At 39.6% G+C, this 16,688-nt stretch overlaps 1 protein-coding gene across 2 annotated transcripts in view; it reads right to left on the reverse strand.

Moving 5' to 3' along the window:
* Positions 1–723: 723 nt before the first annotated feature.
* Positions 724–16,688, reverse strand: part of ANKRD55 (ankyrin repeat domain 55) — a 49,399-nt gene continuing 33,434 nt past the window's right edge. The window contains exons 6-9 of one of the 2 annotated variants that reach the window (XM_072031414.1): positions 15,825–15,992; positions 13,714–14,378; positions 7,931–8,032; positions 724–1,507 (exon numbers count right to left, since the gene is read on the reverse strand). In XM_072031414.1, the coding sequence (XP_071887515.1) occupies positions 1,239–1,507; positions 7,931–8,032; positions 13,714–14,378; positions 15,825–15,992 (1,204 nt within the window). In that variant the 3' untranslated portion in view covers positions 724–1,238. The remainder of the gene's footprint in view (positions 1,508–7,930; positions 8,033–13,713; positions 14,379–15,824; positions 15,993–16,688) is intronic. The other variant, XM_027446766.3, reaches the window with a different exon arrangement.

Here is a 16,688-nt window from a genome sequence, read left to right on the forward strand (position 1 = left end):
GATTATCTTCTCTCTCATGCTAGGTTTGTCTTTTACTGTTACACAGCAAAACAAACATTTGTACAGCTAATAAAACCCTTTTTTAGAGACAGACAGAAATGTTGCATCCTGGTTGGGTGAGCTTTTGATGTAGGACTCAGGTAAGACAGGTTTACCATTAATGTTGATACGGATGAGGTGATAAATGAGGGCTGTCCTCCCCCCCTTGCTGCCCACAGAGTGCTTTGCCCAGTGGTCTTTGGTTAGTCCTCTGTAATCAGACATGGAGGAGCCTCCTGGGTAATAGCAGTGAGATTTAGATAAGAATCCTGAAGCAAGAGGAGGCTGGCATCTTTGTCAGCTTCTAGGAAAGGAGAGCCTTGCGAAATGTTTAGTCAGAGGCTACAGCACTTGCCAAGGCTCTTAACTAAACAGCAATCTAGTTAGATTTCCTTCAGTTTGTGGATAAAAGTGATAAAACAATGCCTAATTTCTCAGGATCATACAATCCTTGTTTTATGAAATTGTCAATGAACAACTCCATTTTTGTCACTGAGAAATATAAAATTATAAATGAAAGAGATATATGTCTTTCAGTGTAAGGGACAGTTTTGAACATGTGCTATAACCTTGCCTGTCCCACAAGAATTAGTGTTTCATTGTAATTTTTTGGCTTGTAGAAGGAAAGAAAAGAAGAAAAAACCCACAAACTTACAATGTAGAAAATATGTGAAAAATAAAGAGCCAAAAAAAAGCTCATTTGATAAAATTGCCTTTTATTTTGAGCTTACATTTTTTATCTTAAAAAGATATTTTTGATGGCACACAGCTTCAGAAGAAGCACCCTTGCACTTACAATCTGCGGAGAATCCCCATTGATTTGTAGTTCTCTGATTCTGACTTAAATCACACAGAAAATCTTACTCTTCCTGTTTTCTAGGGAAGGCTTGACAGCACAGTGCTGCAACAAGATTGCATGTTATGAGGGCTCCATTCACGAAATAGATTTACAGAACATTAAATACAGCTTTAGTATTTCCATCATAACAAAAACTATGAGTATGCCTATATAAATACACAGTGCAGCTTTTGTGATGCGCTACCCTTTTCCTTCTTTTTTTTTTTTTTTTTTTTTTTTTTTTACACTCCAGTTCACAAGAGCATCAGTAGTGCAAATTAATGAGATTTTACTGTATACCTATCTTGTAACAAGCTCTTGGATGTATTTCAGCTGATGTGTTTGATGCCAGTGCAATGAGTTAATTTTCAATGTCTTTGTTGGTGAGGGATTTCTCAAGCTCTTCTGCAGGGTTGGATTTCTTCTGGCTTGGGATTGCAGGTAGGACACGGCTTGGTTTCAGAGGCTCTCCTGATAGACCAGGCAAGAAAGAATATAGCATATGACTCTGAGAATGTCCCCTCTTCTGGGATCTAGAGGTTGGGGCTGGTGGCAGAATGACAGCTCCAGTCCTTAAGGAATTTAAAGGCAGGGATTTAAACTTCTTATCACCCTGAGATGGTAGCTGAACTACAGAAAAAAAAAAAAAAGAAAAAAAAAAGAGAGAGAGAGAGAAAGAGTGTACAAGAATGAGAAGCATGAAATTTTTACAAATGATATGTTGTTGCTTTTTTTGAACTGTTATTTTTTGTTGTTGTTGTTGTTGTTGTTGTTGTTGTTGTTGTTGTTGTTGTTGTGTTGTATATAAATAAACCCACATTTGAAAGATGTGATAAATATATGGGTAAAAAGTCCCTGAAGTCTGTCAGGGCTAATCTTCAGCTGAAGAAAAGAATTCCAGTATCAAGAGATTTACTTCATGTTTGGTGATCCCTAAGACCCAACAAGGTCAAAGGTTTACTTTTGATAAGCACAGAATCTGTAGTTTGTCTGAAAGAGATTCGGTCTGTTCAGAGAGATTTCCAGAAGCCATTTTTTTCTTCAGAAAATGTAGGGTTGACTGAAACAGAAATATTCCATGGAAATATATTAATTTTAACACAACTTTTGTGTGTGGTAGGTGGTCTATAACCCTCTGGTAAAAACATTAGGAAGATGAAATGGAAGAGCTTGGGAAAATATCTTGGTTTCTCTAGGCACAGTCAGTCATGAAGGTAGGTACAAACATCTGCTCTGCGTGTCACAGGGCACAAGAGCAGCCCAATACAGCACACTTAAGACCGGTGCTGAGACACAAGAGCTGCAACTGTTGCATGTCTTGTGCTTGTCAACAGCCTTGTGAGAAACTGAGGATTTAGAGCATCCTTCACCTCCACCTCACATCCAGCAGTGTAACAGTGTTTGTGCTTTAGGGTTAGTACAGTTCTGTGCCTTCTCTAAAGAAGCTTGTCCTCAAGCTCTTTCAGTCAGGCAACTTGTTAACTAATCACACAAGTTTTTAAAAGGAGAATTCAAAACCTTAATGGTAGACCTCTTTATCTCTGCCTTAGACTTTGTTGTGGATTACATTAGACTCTATTCATTTTATTCACTGTTTAATTCACATGCTCTTTGCCTTGGCCATTCTTTTTTTTAAAATTTATTTATTATTATTTATTTATTTATTTATTTATTTATTTTCAGTCTAGCCATGTCAGAGATTCCCAACAAGAGTTAACACCTATTTTGGTTAGAGATCCTTCCTCACTATTCTTCACATTCGTTTTTCCTTGGTTGCAGTCTCAATCTACCTGCAATTTCCTTCCATCTGCACCTGTCATGATGAATATACAATATCAATGTTTGTGTCTGAAATGTTTCATGCTACTAGTCGTGGCAGCCTCCAGAAGGTTATCTGGATTTTCTGCCCATTTCGATAGCTTTTCCTTTGAAATTAGCCACAAATGCTTCCTAGTGGTTAGGTATTAAAAGCCATTCTCTGACTGGTATCATGTTGGTGTCCTGGTTCTTTGCATGCAGAAAGAGTTCTGCTATAAAGTACTCTGCTCAAAAGGTGACTTTCTCAGCCAGGTGTTATCATTTCATTTCCTAGTTAACCCCATTGAAAACCTGAGTATTCTTGTTTACATTTTTCCCAGCAGACCCTTTGATTATTCCTTTTTCATAGTGAGAAATTTTTCTGGTGCAAATTGAAAGCAATTCTACACAAATTAAGAACGGAGAAAAGTATCCTCTCTTAATCCTATGAAAATCGTGTGTAATTTCAGAAAAAAACATCTTAAGATAATCCAGACTTTTACTGTTTGAATAGAGAATAACATTGTAAATAAACTCTTTCTTATTAGAAATAACAGGCCAAATAATCAATTGGTATGAAGTGAATTGGTAAGTACTGCAGTCAATGTGTCTGTAAAAAGCTGGACCTTGTAAGTGAATTTTAATGTCAAAAAAAATATATATAAAAAAAATAAAAAAAATCCCCCCAGATAAACTAAATGTTAAACACATTTGAGGAACTTATAGACAGAATAGTGGGTAGAGTATCTTGAAGGCTGTAGATTAAAAAGACAGAAAAAAAGGGGTCTTCAGGATTTCAGATATATTAATCTAACTTTCATACATAATAACCTGTCTGTGCTGGTGTTTCTCAGAAGTGAGTCTTTGAAGATATAAAGTCAACCTTCTCACTGTTCATCAAACAACATCAAAAAGAGTTACTTGGGGTGTAATAATTTCCTGGACAACAGGTTTACGGTGCAAAATGACCTTGATAAATTGGAGAAATGGTAAGAAATTTAGATAATGAAATTCAGCAAAACAACATGCAAAGTACTATACTTAGGACAAAAAAAGAAAAAAAGAAAAAAAACACAATCCAAGCCACCAAAAGTACACATGAAAAATGGGAAATAGCTGGCTGGGTCAGCAACAGTAGTACAGCTAACTGGGGATACAGGCTGTGCCCAAGTCAGAAATAAAACTGCAAAGTTTCAAATAGAAACCCCGCAGCTTCTGTGCCACAGTAAAGCAGAAGCACAACAGTTTTGTCATGCAAGCACTTTTGTGCTAGTAGATTTACCTAGCGTATAATTAAGGAGTCAGAAATTTGTTCCGTTGAACACAAATGAACCTCTCTGATGTCTTTAGTGAGCACTAGAAGAGTTTTGCAGACATGGATTTTTTTTCACTATATACATGTACATTGTGACAAAGAGGCTGAAGTTCTCCTTGCCATCTTTCCCTGTACACATTACATCTTTTTTTATTTACTTATCAGGGGTGGTAATTGTCTAAGACTCACCAGATGTCTATCAGGGGCAAAGCAGAAGCTGTTTCACAGAGAGGATTTAAAAATTTGGAAGATTTTTTTTTCAGGCTAATTTCAGTACAATTCAAATTGTGATGGCCAGAGCAGGCAGTATTGTACTGGACCTCCTTGTCCCTTGTCAATTTAATGTAATTCACAGATTATGTTCAAGTTTCATTTCTGTTCAGAAGTTCAGGAAATGGCTTAGCTGTTGCTTCCAACATCAACAAAAAAGCACCATTAGTAATTTGCTTCAGTTTATATATTTATATATATTTGTGTGTGTGTGAGTACAATATAGTAGCCTGTATCTTTTCTGGCACATGATTAAAATGCTTTGGGTTCACAAAATTTTGGCATGAAAGCCAAATGCATGCTAAGAAGGCCAGTTATTTCTTTGGGGCATATGCATATGTTCATGCATTCAAAGTTTACACCTGTGTGAAACATCTCCAGAACACTTTATGTTCTTGATAAGCCTTAATGGTGGGTTTAAGTAGGGTGTAAGCAGTTTAGTTTGATTTCACCTCCATGCCTTCACAAACCCATACTCCTTGAAGAAAGGAAAAAACATCAGCCTAACGTCCATACTCTCCCCTAACATGGATCATGGATCCCTAATGCATGGATGATAGTGAAATTTCCAGTCATGATAAATAAAGGCAAAAGTAACTATTGATCCCCAGAAATTGTTGTTAAATGACCTGCAGAAATAGCTTTTTTTTTTTTTTCTTTTTTTCTTTCTTTTTTTTTTTTTTTTTTCCCTACAAGTAATAGCCCCAGTGTGGCTTTAGACTTTCTGTGCCACATGAAGAAGTGAGAACAGCAGAGAGTTCTCTTGAATTTCCATATTTGCTTGGAAAATGATTCTGGCACTGTGAGAGTGGTGTGTGATGGCTGTGAGTTTGCTATCCAGGGGTTCTTGGGAGAGTTGCAGGATGAGGTAGGAGGGGTGTTTGAGTGGAGGAGCAGCAGCATGCCGCGTAACAGTGATGCTAGGTCATGAAAAGGCTACTCATGAAGACATTTGATGTACCCCTTTGGCCCTGGAAATGTCTGGAGTGTGAGAGTTCATAAACTATATTTTAAAGTTATTGAAGTATTCTTTTCCTAAGCTACCATATAATTACTATTGTCTTCCTCCTAACCTGTATCTTTAAATATTTTTACTTGGAGGTTAAAGCATCTCTTCCCGTTTTTTTTTTTTTTTTTTTTCTTTTTTTTCTTTTTTTTTCCATTGCCCTTCCTTTTCTGGGAGATGTTTCTTCTTTTTGTTTATTTCTGAAAAGTTTCAGTTCTCTCTCTAATTTATGCTTATTTTATCTTTCCAACTCAGTGGCTTTTTTTTTTTTTTTTTTTTTTTTTTCCCTCCACTGGTTTTGTTGCATGTATTTAGCACACATCTAGTGTAACAAAAGAAAATACTAGAAAAACAAAAATGTTTGTACTCAAACTTCTTTGCTGGAACCATATGTCTGAGTAATGGCTGTGTCTGGAACAGTAATATTTTTAGGGCTGGATGGTGACTGAAATCTTGGCTCTGAAACAGTTACTTGGAAAGCTCCAGGATGAAATGTGTCATTTGTATTAACAAAGAAGAAACATAATCTATTTTGCAAATAACTTTCCTTTTCTTTTATTAGCTTGATCTGATGTTCAAGCAGTAATGACACCTGGATAAATGTGCTATGTTAGTTCATTACATGATGATTATGAACTATAATAGTTATATCTCATTTATAGAGCACTTTTTTTTTTTTTTTTTGGCATGAGACTAGAACTAAAATCCTTGTTGTCCGTGTGAATTTCTGCAAAAACACCACTGATTATGAAATCTTTTTTTTTTTTTTTTTTTTTTTTCCTTTTAGGATTTTGCTTACAACTATGTTAATTAGAAAACATAAAGAATGTTAATAAAAAGCTTGAAAACAAAAAGAAGACTTGGAGCTGGGGTTTTCAAAGCAGTTAGAAGATTTTCCTTCTCCTGAGGAGGCAGGCAATACCACCTCGGTATTCCGCATGTTATTCTTCTTCCTTTCTCACTTACTGTGCAGCAGCAGTGGAGGATTCTGCATTTCCCCTACCCAGTCTGATGTTCCCTATAAAGATACCTCTGCTGTTTCATTTTTAGTAATGTTGTCATAGCTGCAGCACGGCTTCAGAAGCTTACATCATAAGAGGCTTTAGCTTTGAAATTTCAATGCTTTCGGACCTAGCAGATCTGCAGAATGGCAAATAGCAAACTGCAAATCCTTGTTCAAAATACATGGAGGGATTTGGACTTAGTGGAGCACAAGAGTGTGAGGGCAGGACACTGCTGGGAGTAGTGTTTGTATGTGAAATTTATATGTGCATCCTGCCTGGGACACTCACTAAGTCTTGGCACTCCTCCTGTGCTGTTGGAGCAGGGTGAGGCTTTCCCTACCCTTTGGGATCTTTCTTCTTACTTCCTTGAGGATGAAGACCTGGCTGATAGTGCAGAAGAAAAAGGCTGATGCTCTCTCAGTCCCTTTATTTTAGTTCCCAAAACAGTCCGTTCTAGAATGAGAGAAGCGAATGGTTCCCATCCTTGTGCAAGAGCTGGTCCAGCTGCTGTGCTTAGGATAAAGTGAGGTCTGTCTTGAAAATCATCAAGGATCATCTGTTTCAGAAACCTGATAATCTCAGTGTTATCCTCTTTCCTCTAATTTTCACTAGCAAAAGGATGCAAAAATCAGTGTCTGTTATGATATTTTTCATGCTGTTTGTAAAAGAGCCATTCCTTATCCTGGCTTTCATCCCAAATACCCAGCCTTTCTCTGGTGTGCAGTTTTGAGGGTGTTGTCATCCATCTCCAATGACCCCTTACATAGTGCAAGTCACTGTGTTACATTAGGTCCTACCCCCTGTGAAACACTACGAGACATGTAGGTATCCACAAACCCTTCTGAGAGTGAAAAATCCCATCTCTGTGAGAATTCCAGTCTCTGCTCTGGAAAACAAATGCAACACCAGGCTTTCCTCTCTGCTGATTTAGATTATATCTGTTAGATCAGCTCCGTGGAACTCACTGGAGAAAAGGGTTGAGATCAGCAGCACAAAGTCCAGCTGGAGGTGGGCCAGTCGCTAGTGAGATACCCCTGGATCTGATACTAGGGCCAGTACTGCTTAACATTTTCATTAATGACTTGGATGATGACACAGAGTGCGTGCACAGCAACTCTGCAAACAGTCAAAATCTGGGAGAGGCTGATACCAACGATGGAAGTGCTGCCATTCAGAGGGACCTGGAAAGGTTTTTGAAATGAACTGACAAGACTCGTGATATTCAATAAAGGATATTTTGATATTCAAAATCCTGCACCTGGGAAGGAGTAGCACCCTGCACCAATGCATATAAATGCCTGACTGGGGAAAGTAAAGAAGAGGGGTCAGAATCTTCTCAGTGGTAACCTATGAAGGCAAAACAGTCAGTGGGCACAAACTGAAATACGGGAAATTCTACTTAAACATAAGACGAAGCTTTTTACTTCAGGGGCAGTCAAACACTGTAACAGGTTGCCTGGAGTGGTTGTGCCATCACATCTTTGGAGATATTCAAAACCTGTGTGGTCCTGAGCAATCTGCTGCAGGTGGCCCTGCTGTGGGCAGGGGGTTGGACTGAGCAATCTCCAGTGGTGCCTTCCAAGAAACCTCCCTCAAGCACTCAGCTGCCACTTACGGAGGCGCACAGTATGATACAGCACATGAGACTTGATTGTACTTACTTTTTTGAGCACAGTGGTTAGATATAGGAGCTAGGCTGTTCCGTACTGGAGAAAGATCTTTTATTTTGGGTTGGCCCGTGGACATCTGTTGAAAGTTTTTACCTGTGGGAGAAAAAGAGAGTCTATTATTGTAAGAAAATAGTTGTGAATAATAAGATGCACAGTAGATCTCTGGTTTCTAAAGAAAAAAAGTATTTACCAGGGATATGTAATAATAGGAAAGAAATGATTGAAGAAAGCTCTTTACATATTTAAAAAATGACTGATTTAGTGTAACTTCTGTGCGTACACTTGCTCTCATATAATATCATAATTGGTGTTTAGACATGTTCCAGTAGCCAGGTCCACATAAGAATATTTGGATGCTAGATTTGAAGAAATGTTCAATTAGACAGATTTAATTTCAGAATAAAATTGTAGAATCCTAGAATCAGAGAATGGTTTGGGTTGGAAGAGACCTTTAAAGATCACCCAGCTCCATCCTCTCCTGCTTGAGCAGGGGTCCCTCCCACCAGACCAGGCTGCCCAAAACCCCATCCAGCCTGGCCTTGAGCACCCCCAGGGATGGAGCATCCACAGCTTCTCTGGGCAGCCTGGGCCAGTGCCTCACCACCTTCTGAGTGAAAGCTGAGCTCAAAAACTTTTCTAATATTGTCTCTGCCTTTCTAAGCACTATAACACAGAGTTCAACTCCTGGTTGGAAAATCAGGCTAGAGGAAGTCTGTCAGCAGATTAGTTTTGCTGCAGATGAAATATAGCAGAACTGATACAAACAGATAAGGATTCTTATTAAACTATGTTTCTGGCAATTTGCTTTTACCAAGAATAGACACTGGAAATAGAAATTTTCTAGCTGTGGCATTTTACTGGCTTAGACCAAAGCTGACTTTGGTCTAGTGCTGTTAAAATAGACTATGTGTTAGGTGATATAATGCATTTCACTACACAAACACCGCATCAAATATTATTAAAAAAATAGAAACTCAAACTCCAAATCAACATTTTCCCCAGATCCTTTCTCCGACTTGATCATACTGAGTGGTGTTGGCATCTCTCAGATTTTTCATTTTTGTTGTCCCCAGATCTGAGGTGATCCATGTAAGGAGCCTTGAGATGTCTTCTCAAACCGCTGCTTGCCCAGCATGGCATTGCAACACAGCTCATTGCAGAACAAGCATATGTTCTGTTTGCATGCAGAGATGAAGGGAGGCACAGGCTGGATCTAGTAGAACATGTTAAGCAATAACAAGAAATGAAATGATACAAATTGCTTTGATGGCTTTGTGGCTGGTACTTGAATACATCTGTGTATTACTGGCCTGGCAAGCTAAACCTATAGAAAAGCAGTTACAGAACAGTGTCCTAGAAGTAATTACTGAAGTAATTGTCAAGACTGCTGTACAAGCGTTACTAGCTAAATGGTTTCTGTGTGCAAAGAGCTAAGTTGGTGTAGACCAGATAAAACCCACACAGAGCAGTGCATTCTTCACCTTGGCATGGAACAAGATCCTGGTCCAAAGCCTACAGCAGCTGATAGACATTGGATCATTCTTTTGGTTCCCATGGGTAAAGCTAATGTGTATTGAGCTAAAGCACGAAGAGTCTGTTATGGATGAGCTGCATCTAATACAAACAGACTTTGTTCTCCTTTTCCCATGTTTTACTCTTTATTTGGTCTTTAATATCTCTCCAAGGTAATCACAAGGTGTGTGTAAAGGTTGGTAAATGTCTTCTACACATATTGCATACTCTGTGCACAAAGAAATAATTATATTGACTCCAAAATAGAAGAAAATCAAGCCAGCTGCTCCCATTAGCAATTCAAGTTGTATTGGTTTTATTGCGATGCTTACACTGAGCACTAATGCCTTATTATGTATGTACCATTATGGCCTTGATGAGGGCAGGCTGTTTTTTTCTATCAAGAGATATATTTATTTCATAAATGGGGTTATCTGGCAGCAAAACAAAAGTACAAAGCATAATCATATTTGTGAGGCTGATATGAATGCTTGGAAAAAAAAAATGTCTACAGGTTCTGGCATCAAGTGGAACTATTCTTCTGTTCTTCCTTCCTATATGCTTTACATAATATCAGAGAAGAAAAGGATTCTTCTTTCTGTAAGACATTATCTTTGTCACCCCTGAGGGCATATTTATGATGGCATCTGAAATGGAAAAGAAGCAATTTCTAATTTCTTGATTGTAAAGTGCAGGACTGTTCACATTTTGTTTATTGACTTTTTTTTTTTTTTTCTTTTTTTACAGTTTGATCTCTGATTTTCCTTCTTGTTGGGATACACATTTGCATTATAATTTTGTTTGTTTGTCTGTTTTGTGGAAAAGCAGTGACATTATGGTGAATGTCTCGCTGTAAATCAGTTCTTCACTTTGAGTAAGAAACAGCCACATTGATCAGTGTTGCTCTACTCTTTCCTGACATGAACTGTTTCCCTTTTGACTATATCATACTGCTTACGCCAACAGACGAGTAATAATAGCCTTCCTTTTAATGTTACCTATTCAAGCAACTAGAAATTACTGGACTGCTGTACAAACCTATTAAAAAGTATTGCATTAGACCTGGCAGTTTAGTAATCTGCAGGATGAATGGGTGATAGAGGGAGGCTCCATCCGGTTAGAGGGTGGTAACAGCTGCCTTTTTGTTTGAGACAGCCCTGCTTTGTCCACGTTACCAGGAATTTCTTCATTTATACCATTTTCCCAATGAAAAGTAGGTGGCAGTGCATTTTGCAAAAAGAGATGATTGCAAAGGTCACAAATGCAAAACGTTTCAGATGGTGGCTGCCAGCTCAGCCCTGTGGCTGGCAAGGACTCCTCCTGCAATATTGGCAGTCATTTTTGTTGCAGTCCATCTCTGTTCAACTCAGCAGAGTAAGACAAAGCAGTTATTCTGAGATAAACCACTAGTGTGATAGGTGAGTCTCACTCCTACCCACAGCAACCTCTTCCCTTTGAATTTCGGGCTGGGCTAGTAAATTGACTCATCTTTCATTTCCAGGAGCACAGAAAACAGAACAAAAAAACCTCTAGAAATCCCCCATTGATATGCCAGCTGCCCTGGTAGCAGTGAGTACAAAAAGTAGCTCTGACTTTAATAAAAGGCGTGGTCATGCAAGACAATCAACACCGTGTGTTAGCTAAGAAAATATTTTTCAGACTGAGCTCCCCTAGCTTATCGACACCCACAGTCCTGTCTCAGATGTTGGAAAGCTGCGCGCAGCCCCCACAGCCATGCCTGGAGAAATAGAGTATTAACACTTCAGTGTCCACCAAAGACCAGATGCTGTTTTCCCCCTCAGCTAGGCCTCCTGCAGGAAAAAAGCAACGAGGAAATGTCTTTCTGAGAGCGCTGCCTGCGCGGTGCTGCTGGCTGGGTTGGAGCCAGGGCACGGTTTTCTTCTGATCCCTGCAAGTCGTGCAGGCACAGCACTTCTGTGCGCTGGAGACCTGCAGGCCCTGAAGCTCATACAGTAAATGCAGTTCTAATTCACTGCAAGGCAGGTGGCTTTAATTACAGGGCAGACGGATTTAAACCACACACATGAGCATGAAAAGGGATAAGCTGTTCTTTTTAGCACGAGAAAATGTTAGACAATATCTGGGTTGTGCAATGTATTCCTGCCAGACACTCTCTGCCTCCTTACATGCTTTTATTTCATTCACTTCAATGGAAGTCCTTTATGCCAGCTAAAGGAATTTTTTGTTGTTGAAAAGTTTCGTTAAAGGCAGCAGGTACACAGAAAGCTGGGCTTGCAGCAGTCTCAGGCTGCTTTCCTCTGAGAAGATAATAAACTGCCAGAGCTCTGTTCTTCATCTGGACAAAGAAAAGCTAGCTCCCACTGCAGTGATTAGAAGATTTTCCATAACTGATGCGATTTTCCCTCGTTCATGCATGTAGACTGCTACTCCTCTACTGAGTCCTAGTGCAAGTGATGGAGTCTGTTCTCAGTCACTGGCCTGTTTTTTGTTTTGGTTTTGGTCATAGGATGTTCTTTCCCAAGAAAAGAAATGGGTGGGACGGTACTTTCCCATAAGAAGTATTCATAGGCTAGCTAATTCCACCAAGAAGTATTCCCCCATAGTCACCCTCTGGTATGGTTTATCCAGTTTTAATTCATTCCTCCTCCTGCTGAACAAACAAAAGATCTCAAACATCTCAGCCTCACTGGGCCCTATTATATTTGGGTTGCAAGGAAGCCCTGCAGGTTTTCTTGTCTGCCACATGTGAGCTGAACCTTGCAGACTTCAGCATAGAAAGAATAATGCTGGAGCAATCCTTGATAGCTATATGTAGTTTGAGGTTTGTATGGTTGAGTGAACAGCTGAAGAGTGCACAGTAAAAAAGTAGTTACACCTACAGACCAGGTCTATCGAGTTTTCAGGAACTTGGCCTGATGTTCAGGAAGTGGAACTTTTTGAATAGCTTCTTTTTATGCTGCAAAACTATTTCTGGCCTTTAGTTGCACAGTGTAAAATCACCTGTCATTCTGAAATTGCCTTACCTCCTCTCATTATTAGAGAAGTGAATAAAGATTTGCTGTTCTACGTCTCTCTTTGCCTAGGAGTTACTACAGCTTGCAGTGCCATGCAGGGTTCCGTAGTGACCTGACCTAACTGAGGGTTCCTCTTGGACAGGGTTTCTGTTCACTCCTCTTTCAGCTGTAAGATAATGGCTCATGCCTGTTGAGGGGAGGTTAGATTAATTTATTGTATCATGTTTAGTCCTTGTAATGGTGTACTGGTAGGTTTGGCAATTGCTTTTGCTTGCTTCATTTTCAACTGGATATTACAGTTGGAAGGCATGCTAGACGTGCTTAATTTTGGCATGAGACTAATCCCAAAGGTAATGAAGTTGGAGACTCTGATACGTTAAAGTGAACTCCAGTGTACAGGCCATCCAGCCAGATTAATCTAAACATGGATGAGAGTCAAAGTACTAGATCCCAAATCTTGCCAAACGCTTGTTTTGAGTTTACTTCAGAATTCTGATACTCTACTTCATTATTGTTACACTGCCGTTTCCAAACCACAACATAAAACCATTTACGCTCTCTGCAAATTTAGCAACCTGAATTCAGCTATGGAAAAAACCTCAGCACAGCACATTAAATCAAATAGCTTGGGGCTGGGAGAGTGGGAAGGGACCTGGAGTCAGGTAAGTCCATGTGTGCTGTGCTGGATGGCTCTGCATCAGCTCATTTCTTTGTGCAGACATATACTGACTTCACCAGAAGCAACTCTCAGCAGAGTTAAAGATCTGAAAGCAGTACTTCTCCCTTACACATCTGCTTCCAGGGTTAAATGAAGACAGAATGCAATGGGCATGACAGTAGGTATTAACTTGCAATTCACGAAACATGTATGTGATCTGGAGGCTCTTACCTTGCTCAGGTACCATGCATGTCTCCTAATTACCTTTGTTTTTGCTGCTAGACCTAATCAGATACCTGATTCTCATAATTAGAACTCTGATGTCTACTCATATCTCTGATTTCCCACACCTAAGCTTCTTGCTTCAGCTGTCAGCTCATGTCCTGTACGTACAATATCTGCATTTTTACTGCTCAGAATAAGAGAATATCCTGAGTTGGAGAGGACCACAAAGATCCACCTCCTGGACATACAAAGAGAATAAACTGAAAAAAAAACATATTAAAGAAATGGAATCATTATGGGGCAGACTTACCTATCTTTTCTTACTCAGCTTGCCACATCAACAGAGATTGTAGGATATGGGAGATAGAGAAGAAAGAAATTACCTGATGGAGACCTGGGGAGTGAGGGAAGGCGGGGAGGGCACAAAAGCACATGGTGAGATCTATCAGAGTTTATGCCATTTATCATTTTGTCTGCAGGAGTTTTGGTACAGACTTTGTAGGAGTGTATTTGGTTAGACTCTGTGTTCCAGGGGTTGTCCAGCAAAGCCTGGCAGCTGCTTCTGTGATCCAGCAAGTCATGTTCACTCCTGCTCTTTTGAGACCTGTGTGCAAAATGGTGGTTGCTGGTGCTGGAGGAGATGCTTGAAGCTGTGCTCTGGGAAGCAGTGAGGAAGGAATTGCCCACCGTGATTGGGGGGAGGCTCTGGGTTCGGATAGGCAGAAGACCATGACAGTCTGGAGGCTTCTGTTCTGGTATGAGGTACTTTGTGTCTGTGCTCCTTCTTTTGAAGTCAGTGGTGGTCACACACTCATCCAGGATGTCTTTGCAGTTTGTGTCCATGATGCAATCAAAAGTGGTGATGATGTCGTCTACTTCCGAAGTCTCTTCTGTAGGATATCTGTCTCTGCTTCTATCTTTCTGATTGGTTTTCTGGTCCTCTTTCTTCTTTTTGCAGGAGAAGATGTTGTTCAGCATACTGAATCTTCCTTCTTTCTTTAGGATTCTATTGTTTGGAGAGGGAAACTGATGAACCAGCTCAGATCTACTGGAAGTACAAATCAAAATGTGGTGCCATTACTCAGCAAAGAATGAAATAAACACTGCCTGTGATAGACCACGAAATGGGGTACATACTGTTCAGATACATTTCTAGGGGTGGCTCACAGTGGGAGAAAATAAGGAGTCCAAATATGTAATTAACAAAGACTGAAAATGATACTGCATTACTTCACTCTTTCTGGTGGGGTTCATTGCATTACACTTATCTTCAAGCAGACTCAGTGCAGCTATCAGGAAAAAAAAACAACAAACTTTTCTGGCTTCAGTATCTACCAGCTGCAGAATCATTATCCTTAATAGTGAGGCAAGATCCAATAACAACAAGAAGAACACACAGGGATCTTTAAAACCAAGTAGTCTTTGTATTATGTCATATTAGGAAAATGATATTTCCAACAATACAGTCATTGCTAACACTGTGAGAAAGACACTACTTCACATTTCTTTTCCTTTCCTTTTCTTGCCTTTCCCTTGCTTGCCTTATTATTTTTTTTTTTTTGGGGGAGGTCACCAACCCGTGTATTGAACAGGCCTGGCACAGTTTCAGAAGACCTATCAAGATAATTACCTACAGTGGTGTTGCTGTAGTGGTTTTTAGATGAGATTTTGACTAATCAGCTTTGCAGACCTCCTCAGGCAGAGCGCAGCGCAGTAGTAGTAGGAGGAGATGTAACACTACCCATGTCTCACCATTTATAACACAGGAAATAACACTGCCTGCTGACTGGAAAGGAGGGGCAAGCACAAAGAAATGTGATGATAAATGTCTTTGTAAGTGTGTGCTCGTTTACCAAAGTTGTAGAACTGAAATGAATTAAATGACAGCTGCTGAAACCTGAGAAATATGAAGAAAGAGGAAGATCATAAGCAATGGTAAAAGAATTATATCTTTTTTAACAGAAAAAAAAACCAACAGGATAAGAAGAGATAATTGAAGTAGAGAACTGAAGTAGTCTAAGAAAATAATCCCAAGCCCTTACCATGAACATGAAAATTTAAAATTTATTTTACTATCTGTCTGGCAAAACTATTTTTTTTTTCTTTTCAATCTATCTCTCTGTCTGATTACATGAATACACAGCCAGTGTGCAGAGATTTCAAAAAAGCAGAGGTCATATAACTAAAGGCTGAAAGATAAATCTAAAGGCTGTAGGATAGATTTTGTGCACAAAGGTGTCTGAGCAGTAGCTATACCCACATTGTCTTGGTTCAGAACCCTCCACTGACTGGCAGACTTACACTGTAACCACAGTGATGAGTCTTCAGTAGATGACTAATTCTAACGTTGCTATCTTTGTGGAAAATTTGGGTTCAGTATTGCATATGAATTGAGCCATCACACAGGGCTCAAACCCCTCAGCAGCATACAGAAAGTAATGAATTTATTTTCTAGTCAGTGCTAATATGAGCAAAGTGTGAACTTTTCCTTTACCTGCTCTCCTGAGACAGCAGCTTGATGCACGCTGTGTGACCACAGTACATTGCATATGTCAGAGGAGTGTTTTCATTGATGTCTCGAGGGCTGCTGTCTATCCCCAGCTCTAGCAGTGTCTGCACACAGTCAGCTTTCCCTGCTGCTGCAGCCCAGTGCAAAGGCGTCCTAGGGAAAATGGGAAAACATCATTAAAATAAATTAACAATTGTGCTATGTAAACTGTTAGTGACACAATGAGGTGTGCTCCTATGCTACTTGTCCAGATTCACAACATCCATTTTACGGAATTCTTCAGCAATTTATCCCACATTGATGTAGTTCCCAGTAGTAGGAATAAAACCATAGACCAGCATCTGTCTACGTGCATCTGTTTGGCTGTAATAAAGGTAGATATGGTGCTGAAGGATGCCAATGCATGCTATATGATAGCATCACTTCCACTGCTGGAGCTGTAGAGTGGGAGAAGCTTCTGAGGTTCTCAGAGCAGAATTTGAAAAAAAATCTTTGTAGTGTCCACCACAGAGGGACAAGCCCTTCTCATCTTTACAGCAAACACAATTAGCCATGGTGGGCATGAAGGCAACAGGAAAAGAAGCCTCTCCAAAACAAGTAGAAGGACTGGACACATCTACCAGGCTGTCATTGTCTCTGACAATTTTTATGTTCCTTGGTGGGCACAGACTGGACAAGGTATAATTGTCTTGAATTTAGAGGGAGAATCAAGCTGATTTTCTTATTGGCAGTGGATGCTCATCTTTCTAAACTTTTGTCCACTTTCAAAATTGTAATACTTCACTCTTGTGAAATCTCTGAAAGCACAGAAAAAAACACAAGGAAAATGTGCAAGAAGAAAGAATAAAA

The sequence above is a fragment of the Anas platyrhynchos genome, chromosome Z (genome assembly GCF_047663525.1).
Source record: "Anas platyrhynchos isolate ZD024472 breed Pekin duck chromosome Z, IASCAAS_PekinDuck_T2T, whole genome shotgun sequence".
NCBI lineage: Eukaryota > Metazoa > Chordata > Aves > Anseriformes > Anatidae > Anas > Anas platyrhynchos.